We start from the raw sequence: 10,687 nt of genomic DNA, 5'->3' as shown, positions 1-10,687 counted from the left end.
CTGACGCCTTATATGATCGTTGGTTATGAGAAAAATCAATTTTCAGCACAACAAGCACATTACATATTGACAAGTCGTTGAACTCAAATTATCGCTTGTGAAAAGAATTCACCATTTATATGAATAGCTCAGAATTTTTATATACCTATGCTCCTTCATAAGATTTATTACTAAAAGTAATTAATTTATTTTTAAAAATGGTAATATTTTAAATAGCTTTTAATATTTATAATAACAATCACAAATATTTTAAATAATGTGCCTGCTCTGGGGTTCTAACCAAAAATCTTTTTAAAAATGTTATGTTACCAAACTATGAATTAGTATTAATATGTTTCATGTTCATCTGGAATAGGAAATAAGAAGACAGTTGATGAGAAAAAATACTAGAATTTGGCACCAGAATAGTCAATAACATTGTATTAAAAGTTAGTTTTTACACTTACTCCATTTCTTTCTCATAAGCATCAATGGCAGCCTTGTTAGACGACGCAGTTGAGATTTTCTTGATGGCCTCCCCAGCACGAGCCTCCATCTTCTTAAGATTTTTATTTGCAATAAGCGTTATGTTTAGAGTGGTTAGGAAGTTATTTACCTTCACCGGCCTGCCCAAACTGACTTTCATTGCTGAAAAGAGAATTGAAAATGATAAGAACATAAAAACGAAATAAGGCCGTAGTTACTTAATAATGACGTCACAATGTATTTTCATAGAATCCATTCGTATCATCATACATTATTAAATAACATGAATGAGCAATCAATTGGATTTAACAACACACATGCGAAACTAAATTTGAACACTGAATATGATGGACACCGGAATGTTTCCTTATATATCACACGATAAACAAATGTTCATTGGGAATGACACTTGGGATTTTAAGGGGGCTGAAAATGTGTAAGAAGTCCAAATATCAAGGGCTATTGTACAATGATTTAACATTTATAGAAATGGCAGGTTGAAAAATGAAGGCATGCATACCTGTTCCAAGCTTGGTATTTACGGCAAAGCATGGCTTTCCCCTGATCTTGAGATGATGCTGCTTTCCATAAGCAACACGGTTGATTTTTCTACAGTCAGTGTTTTCACAAACAACGTACAAATAACCACTGAGGCCATTTTGTAGTTCGCCAAAAATGTTATATATTGTCAAAGGAATGGGACACAGATTACAAAACTGACCATATTGTAATTTGTTAAGCAAAACCTCCAGCTCAACGAGTCAATAAATCTTCTTTCATCCCCCCCACCCACTTCTGCTTACTCTTTTCACGCCATTTAGCAAATGCGAATAGATTTTACGTGAGTAATTTTCGCACAAATCGCCATCGCAGAGCTCGGTAAATGAATAATTGTTATCCAACACAACGTTGTCGATCGGTGTTTGCTTCTTTTTCGATTTTGCAAATCGCTCGCTTTTATTTCGCACTTTAATTTTGCTAAGAAAAATGTCAACAACCGAGACGTCATGAACACAAATAGTTTATGAAACGAATTAATTTAACTTATATTTGTATTTTACAGTTATTAAATCTTAAAGAGACAAGCAAATTTAACTCTTAAATAAAAAAATTCAAATTTATTTTGTGTATTTAGTACAATTTCCGGACTTTACCGTAGATATCGCTTTTAGCCAAAACGCTTTCCGAATACGGCGATATCGACCGACTATTCCAGATCTCACTAGGCACCTACTGCCTAAATAAGTGACTGTAGTGTAACGGTTATCAATAAAGCAATAAACCGTGTAATCGCTGTCGTCTTGTAAAATTGAAGAAAATACGCGTTAAACAAAACTCGAACAGCAAAAGTCTGCGCTATTGTTAGAAAAACCACAAAATAAATATATTTTGATTATGTTTTGTTTTTATACAAAACCAGAAAGTTTCGCGTATTTGCCCAGTCCCTGTGATCTTTCCCCTGTGATCAGTTATTAATTAAAACAATTAGCTTTGCATTATTGGCAATAAATGTTGTAATAAATGTTATAGGCACAAATGCAGTACTTATTTACACTTATTTACAAACAAAAATTACCACTATGCAAGATATTCTTAAAACAAAAATATATACATTGATCCGTAAAATAACTTCTCCTCCCATAAGCGAAAAAAAACGCATTACATACTAGTCGCCGCACTCCAGTGTGACGCCAATAATATGCCATGTGAGGACGCATATAATATTGTTTAATGTAGTATCACTTATAAGTACGCACACACGTTTGCAGTTTGAATATACGTTTACATGCATGTACTTGATATTTCCTATATGTGTTTTTTCTGCAAATACCATAATAAGTGTATGCAAGTGCACGGGAAATGTGATATGTACTTTTTACTGATTTATAAACTGTATCACCAAGACTTCAATTTGTACGTAAATATACAATACACTACATAAAACAATTGATGTGGTTGATAAGCGACTTAAAACTGGAGAAAAAAAACAGTAAACTATATAGAAACGTTTCATTTCAACATTTATTTTCACAATCGGGATATACGCCGAGTAGCTTTAAAAAAACATATTTCAAGCTACCATAATCGTAATTTCATAAAAATTGTATAAACACATGTAATAGAGTCAAGTGATTGGGTATATTAACATCTATTTATGTAATTTCATATTAAATCTTTAAAGTTAAGACAGTCACACTTGAGTTTATTATTATACTTTTAATATAAATTTAAACAAAGGAAGGGTCAAATAAATAACCTCTGTCATTTGTTTTCGCAGTTTCGTATTGTTAAGCAAATACATACTAGTTATCACCATTGTTGAAAGCGGCTTTATAAACAATAAACGATAAACAGCAAATTGAAGCATGACACACCGACATCAAAAACCTTGTTGGCATGAGATGTCATAAAGTACCCAAGGCATCCTTTCTGCTGTGACGTGACGTTATCACCATTCGATTTTTAAATGGCTGGCTGGTTGGCTGTCTGGCTGGCTGGCTGGCTGGCTGGCTGGCTGGCTGTTTGGCTGGCTGGCTGGCTTGCTGCCTGGCTGGCTGGCTGGCTGGCTGGCTGGCTGGCTGGCTGGCTGGCTGCCTGCCTTCCTGCCTGCTTTCCTGCCTGCCTGCCTGCTTGTGCGAGTAAATCAATTAAAACGTTAAGATTTTTTTTCAAATTGTTATCCATGCAAAAAACTTATTTCCAAAGCCTGGTATACATCAATATCCAAACAGTCTTGTTAACGCTTCTATAATTTAAAAAAAAACACAATAATCACCACAAGCATAGCTCTAATTTTTTAGCATTTTACCATGATGCCCTTAATGCGGTGTGATATAAGACTATGCAAGGAAAGAAATAGAATTGTGTTTTCAATTTTGAAAGCATAATTTATTTTGATTTCCAAATAAGGATTGTAAATGAGAACACGATTTTTTGCACGTCAATTGAAAATAATGGTTACCTCGTTCCACATGATGTCAAAATTTGTAAGAGATTTAAAAAAAAAAGTAAATATCAACAGCTTTCATTGAAGAAAAATGCATACGATTTCTCACTGCTTTAATGATGCTTATTGCTATATTTTAATTTTTAAAAACAAAGTAGCGATACATCGGGCGCACAATACATCTTCCAAATAGTTTTTGTTTCTTTATCTTAAAATCATCACACTCTGAAAACTGCGTTGTATATAGCAAGACAAAACCAACGCATGACATACATTTCTGTTTTCCCGTCTTTTTTTATTTGTTTTTGGAGCAGAAAACACAATTTCTGTTTTCCTTTCATTATTTTTGGAGCGGAAAACACAATTTCTGTTTTCCCGTCTTTTTTTGGGACAGGTGATGTCACCTTAGTGCCACCGTACATACACAACACATGCCCATCATATGCCGATATTGATGCGATTAGTTATTTATAAATTGTAAGTTAATTGACCGTCTAAATATGCATTCAATCTACGCTTTCAACACCTGATTCCAATAGGTCATACTTCTCCCAAGACCACATGAGATACGCGCCTATCTTTAAACGTTACCAAATCATCAGTGCGCCGGTAATGTGTGTCGGGTACAGACGAATTGTGTCTACTCATTTAAGTTTAAGTAGTGTAACCGTGAAAGATTAGTCAGAACAAAACAGCGCTGTTGTTCGTTTGTTTGTAATTCATTGGAATATATAAGGATAACGTGGTAGTGCTTCGATATTTTTCAATTTCCGTATTTTCAGAAAAGAATCTTAGAAAAGAAAATTCACACTCATCTTGTTTTAAGCACATTCTTCTACATGGCAAAATTGCTTCTGCATAGCAAAGGAAAAACCGCAACCATGAGTAGTGGAGGGTTGGAAAAAAAAATGTCTTTTATTTAGATAAATACGAATGGTAATGCTTCTAAGCAGCACGTTAAACAATTCGAAAAGGTTAGACAGGTGATAAATATCAAATATAGGAAGTTCTTTTTAATTCGACATTCTAATGTGAAACAAGGTTAAGAGTTATTTAAAAAACTGAATGCTGAGTGGACACAGTATATGAATGGTCTTAGTGTGCTTTTGATTAAGTTGGTGAAACACAATCAGACCAAATTCGTTCTTCGCCGATCGTCCAATCAGATATCGAGCTTGGAAAGAGCTTATCCTCAGGACAGTATTTCAATAATTTGTCTGACAAGTTCATGTCTTCAATAAAAGTAGTAATTAAGTTAAACATGCACTGGCAAATATTTGTTATTTTGTTCAATAAAGCGCTTGTGTTTTATATTCGCCCAGTAACACAATCGTTTGAGATGTACGCGTTTTTTCAACATTGAAATGAAGATTAGTAAACGTACCTCGCGTCCCTTTAAGGTTCTATTTCATTTGAAAGGGAAAAATCATTTTAAAATATGGGCCCTGTTTGGTTTGTGCTTTTCATGCCTACATTTTAATGCCATTATTGTGAGTAATTTCATATTATATTTAAGTGGCACATACAAATAATAATTATTATATACAGTTTCAAATCAAACTATAATAATTAAAAAAAGTTTATTACATTGGATCATAAAATTTTAATATCATTGTTTATAGTACTACCCAGTCATGACTTACGAGTCACTAATCGAACACGGAGAAGTGTACCGTCTAATTACTAGTAAAGAGTATAGAGTAAAATACTGGTTTTATATAGGATATACTATTTATAAATGCCATGTACAATTTTATAATAACCGTATTGAAGTCATGTTTGTCGTAACACACAGTGTACTTTCTCCATTTTAGTATCAATCCTTTATAAATACAGAAAATTTATATCACTCGTATACGTCATAAGGCATTTAAGTCTGTCATTATAGTCCATATGAATCAGGTCTGGTATTATCGTTATGTTCAAATTATAAAACAGAAGTCTAAGGTATTTATAACGGGAGTTTTATAATAAGTAGTGGTACTCTGAGTCCATGTTACTTTGTTCCTTGAACAGTAAACACAGCCTCTTTTCATCCTTCAGGTGTCGGAATCTCCCAGTTTCAATGCGTTGTGGCAAGGTCCCGGTTCTGATCGACCTTAAGTGTTTCGGGCACTGTGTCACGCAATTTTTACCGATATGTTCTGAGTTTCGGATTGGTTTCGAGACCCTGCGTCCATTTGTTGATGTCTTTTTTTTCATAGTGTTCGGTGGCCCGACTGATTTGACTGTCTAGTGAGATGCTGTCCATCTCACCAAGAACCATTCCTGCCGATTACGCCCGTGGGGTAGCAGAGACTGAGAATCAAACGTATCTGATAAAATAATACGAGGTATTTTAACTGTTCGTTAAGATAATTACGTGATCTCCAATGTTTCAGGTACACGTTTTCTTTGTTTTCGGAAAAACGCTCGTTTTGAAAGGATTTATGTTCATGCGCCATCATGCATCGACTTTATCCAGCATCTTTTGGAGATTGTGCTCGCTTTCGCTTGAAATTACAATGTCGTCCACGTTAAGTATGATACAGATATTTTCACCGTTAATCATTATACCACAGTTCGTTTCCTTCAATTCAAGAGTCCAAATAACCTTGGTGATTTTATATTTCCTGCTCGACTGAGAAATCGATGTTAAAGTAGCCATTAAGTGATTGTTAATATTCAACCCCGCTTTCAAGAAGCTCCAAAGGTGACCCAATTCGCACCTATTGCTAATAGTTTGGCTAACAGACAATGATCCTGTCCACCCTATCACATGCATTCATCATAACAATGAAGCATGTTTACGTTGCTAGTCCCTCTGCCTTTTTGTGCGAATGATGGGACACAATGTGAATAGGTGATCGGTGCAATATGTTAGTTAGCGGGCGCCATTCTGCTCATCAATTATTTCTTTATTGTCAAGGTTTTGTGTCAAAACTCGCGAATTCCACATACAAACAGTTTGGACAGGTATATTAACCTTGGGTGAAGCGATGTTTATGCTCCCAAGTCATGCGTTTATTCCCCACTAGAGATTTTTGTTATGACGTTTTCTTTGTCTGTTTTTATCAAATTTCTCTGTTTTGTATTGTATTTGATTAATTTGATGAAAATAGTTTAGTAATATGTATTGATGCGCAATAATATAATTTACATATCAATAGGGGACCAGTTGTTTATTCACATTGTATCTTTAGCAAGACAAACTTAAGACAAATGACGTAGGTACGTACATTTATTTGCGGATAATAGTAATAATAATGAACTATTTTGAGTTCGTGTGTTTTGGTATTTTAAGTGCTGACTATCAATTATTATCGGTGTATTCAATTTCTGCGGTGAACGAGTCCACGTATGTTCAATTCTCCGATGGTCCATTTTTATCCTACCATAGCCGCTGAAACCATAAAGTTTTCTGTATGTCGCAATTCTTTGAATGACCCTTTTAAATGCTAATTAAACTGAATTAGTTTTAATCATTTTAACAAAATCATAAGGTCGTTATAAGTTTTTTAGTTCAGAAAAATACCTAAATTAAAATTTAAGCTAGCACACTACTTAAATATAGAATACTATATACCTGTTTCAAAAGGCCCGCAAGTGCGAGAGGATTGCCATCCGTTATCTTTGCACGTGAGTAGGAACGAATCGTATTTAATACTGTTGTCTTGAAAACCGTGCCCTTCGCTACAGTAAACGGTAGCATGAGAATCTGTGGACGAAGTGGTGTAGGTGATATTGTGAAAATCCCCAAGCTTCACGCTCGCATCGTGGTTTTTTAGGTCGTTTGGGTCCCCGCAATCTAAAGTGGAAACGTTGTGGGTTTGTGAAATAATATAACACAAGTAATCTAATAAAATGCATCGTATGCGGTCTTCAGATTTAAGATTGGTCTAGAATAATGATGTAAAATTCTAAAACATAATTAGTTACACGGAAGAGGTCACTGATCAATATGTATCCGACGCTTTAAACGAGTTTGCTTCCCTCACATAATAATTATGTAAGACATTACACAATAGCATTTGCGTGGATAATAATTTCATAAAAAAATAAACATTCAATCGAACATGGCATTTCTACGTTATTACAGAGTACAACATAAGAACAAGATCAATTTTAACCTTGTAAACTCTTGCACGTCCGTGTTGAATGCCACTTGAGACCGGATGTACAAGTCAGTGGGAAGGACTCGTATGTTTCAGTACCGTCGACAACTCCATGTCCTGGGAGACAATACACGGTTGCGTGGGAATCGACACCAGTGGAATTGTATTGTATTGATCTAAATTCACCAAGGACAACATCCGAATCTAGGTTTATTTTGTCGTTTGGGTCGCCGCAATCTGGAAGTTATATTATTATTGGATTATACGGAACTAGTTAAACATTAGAGAAAAAGATAACCACAACGCATACTACTATCTTATGCGAATTTAAAGAACAATAAGAAACTATATCTGATAGCAAATACTCAAAATAATTATGCGGACATAAAATGCATTCTTAAATACAATATATTGTGTTTTGATATTGTTTAGATCAATACAATTTATGATGAAAACCATTCATGTCATTCATATAATTCGAAACTAACATATTCTATTGACATTATGTTTTCTCAAAATGCAGGTCAAAATTGTTATTTGTTTCCGAGTTCTATTTGGAAATATCAAATCACCAGGACAGAGGACATTTGTAAAAAGGATCGAGAGATTTTTAACTATTATAAACTAGGTCTTCATCTAGTACAAACCAGGTGCAATCGTTAAAAATCGCATTTGGGAAGTTTCATGAAAATCAAATAAAACCATAACTTATATGTGAATTAAAGTTAACTTTAATATTGACAATAATAATTTTAATAATAATAATAATAATAATAATAATAATAATAATAATAATAATAATAATAATAATAATAATAATAATAATAATATTAATACAAATAAATATACTATAAATAATTAGTAGTAGTAGTCGTAGTAGTAGCCGTAGTAGTAGTCGTAGTAGTAGTCGTAGTAGTAGTCGTAGTAGTAGTAGTAGTAGTAGTAGTAGTAGTAGTAGTAGTAGTAGTAGTAGTAGTAGTAGTAGTAGTAGTAGTAGTAGTAGTAGTAGTAGTAGTAGTAGTAGTAGAAGTAGTAGTAATAATAATAATAGTACCAAACGTGCCAAAGCAATAGGCCGTGTGGTCCTCGCGGGTTGGGGGTAGTTTGTACACGTAGAATGTTCCGCAATTCTTCACCTGGATACCGAAGCGCGTGTCACAAATAGTCGAGTATTTGAGACACGTGTCACGTGAGACGATTCCATCTTGTGGGTGAGGCAAAGAACCTGGCAATCGAAGCAATAAACCGTTTTGAAACTCATCTACAGTGTCGTGATATCAAGGCTCAAGGCTAAATAATTTTCTTACAATTGGTGCGAGACATTTTTAAGGAAAACTTTCATATTTGTAAGGCGAACTTTTACTTATAAATTTATGGTTAATAAGAAAAATAATATGTTGAATGTTCATTTTATTAAAATGGTAATTTTTTGAAATTTATTTGATCAGGACAACTAATAGAATTTCCTCATAAATTAGTGTACCAATTTTGCTCTTTGAATCGTAAGATAACCCGTGCTTCATTACTGTCCTTTAAGTAAAAAATATAATTGCATGTATCCATCTTCATCTACGAAACCAGTAAATATTAGGTTTTATAGACACATGACTTAGTTCCATTTTTAACATAAGTGACACCACTTCAACTGAAACACGCAATATCTCACCATTCATCCATATAGGGAAGTTGGCTCCACATCTGCACAGCTGATCAGGTGGTGAGGTGAGAATGGGATCCGGTCCCGCGTAATACCAGGCGCGGACGAGCCGGTAATCAGTGACCCTGTTCAGGGAACAGTCCTTGTTGGTCACGTGCCGGAAACCCATGGACGTAATGTTATCGTGGTTTCCGGCTAGACACGGATCTGCAGAGCTTTCTCCATACGCAATCCGAAATATCTGGACTGAAAAATATAGTCGCATACTAATTGCATTGATCAACACTGGTGTTTTTCCATTTTACCTAGATTATAGGTAAATTATCCGTACATGTATATCGTTAAACTAAAATGAAATTCGGCTCTCTGTTTAAATTGTATATTAAATGTATTTAAAATGAAAGAGTCAATGAATGTTATAAAAGATTGAAGTAAAACAAGTACTTTAAACAACTTGCTTACCGAAAACAATTGACGTGACGGCTGCATAGAGCATTGTTATCTGTTTACGGCATTATCTATTCGTGTGGTCGTACATAAACACAATCGTGAATGTACAAATGCACGTCCTTATCTTCGACAGTTTGGATTGGTTAGGCATGACAATACTTCAGTCACAGTTTTTTTTCAATATTCAGCAATACGACTGCAAACAAAAATCTGTAACACAATTTGGTCACTGTCAAAAACACTGAGGTTTCGATGAATGGCTAAAATGCAGTGCACAATTGATACATGAATGATTTGCCGTTATGTTTAACTACAATACATCTTTATAGATACGTGCAGAATCTTTGATAGGTTTTGCGGTACCACTTGCCTGAATATATTTAAACCTGTAGTTAGTATTTCATTTATTTATAGCATTATGTTCTTATAATTAATTGAATCGTTCTTCTGTAGTAGAAAAGTGTTTCTAAAATAAATGTTACAGGAACAAAAATTAACTTCCGATGTGCGAATGCTATAATTTCCCAAAATAAAATAATTAAAAAGACTTACTCTCGTAAGTTGCAGTTTTTGACGTTGTTGCAAGCAAGAGAAAACATAGATTAAAGAAGAGTGAGATTGTGTTCTTTTTTCAACATTTTAGCTTATAAGATTGTTTTCTTATTTCAACATTTTAGCTAACAACGCCGCGTTAAAAATTCAATTGGTTATAACATGTTGAAAATATGTTTTTTTGCAATGACTAATGTGATTGTTTTAGTATTCGACGAGACCATCGATACTATGTTCATTTCCCATGACCATGCCAATCAAAAACTGCAAGATAAACAGCGCTTTTCATAACGGGAGCTTATTCGATAAAAAGAAATAACATTTGTCTCCCTTGAATTACCAATAAACAATACAGTGGCAAACAGATAATTAGCAACCTACGTTATGCTCCGTTAAATATACTATGTCTGTCAATGTAATAGTATTTCGTGCAACCTATAGAATAATAATTGTACTGGAACAAAATGACAAATAAATTGCCATATAAGCCTAGCAGCTGATAATACGATATAAACGGTAAAG

The 10,687-nt window shown here is 34.2% G+C and overlaps 1 protein-coding gene across 2 annotated transcripts; it reads right to left on the bottom strand.

Annotated features, from left to right (window-relative positions):
- Positions 1-6,619: 6,619 nt before the first annotated feature.
- LOC127868372 (uncharacterized) lies at positions 6,620-9,771 on the bottom strand. Of its 2 annotated transcripts, none has more exons than XM_052410089.1 (6): positions 9,626-9,771; positions 9,173-9,409; positions 8,561-8,731; positions 7,522-7,743; positions 6,978-7,199; positions 6,620-6,794 (listed from the first exon to the last, which is right to left on the bottom strand). In XM_052410089.1, the coding sequence occupies exons 1-6, from the start codon at positions 9,657-9,659 to the stop codon at positions 6,778-6,780; spliced, it is 903 nt and encodes a 300-aa protein (XP_052266049.1). In that variant the 5' UTR covers positions 9,660-9,771; the 3' UTR covers positions 6,620-6,777. The 2 variants fall into 2 exon arrangements, with proteins under 2 accessions (XP_052266049.1, XP_052266050.1); XM_052410090.1 differs by having other exon boundaries at positions 8,570-8,731.
- Between the last annotated feature and the right edge of the window lie 916 nt (positions 9,772-10,687).

This window comes from Dreissena polymorpha, chromosome 2, assembly GCF_020536995.1.
Source record: "Dreissena polymorpha isolate Duluth1 chromosome 2, UMN_Dpol_1.0, whole genome shotgun sequence".
Lineage (NCBI taxonomy): Eukaryota > Metazoa > Mollusca > Bivalvia > Myida > Dreissenidae > Dreissena > Dreissena polymorpha.
Note: the sequence above shows the minus strand (reverse complement) of the source record. Positions and strands in the feature narration are given on the sequence as shown.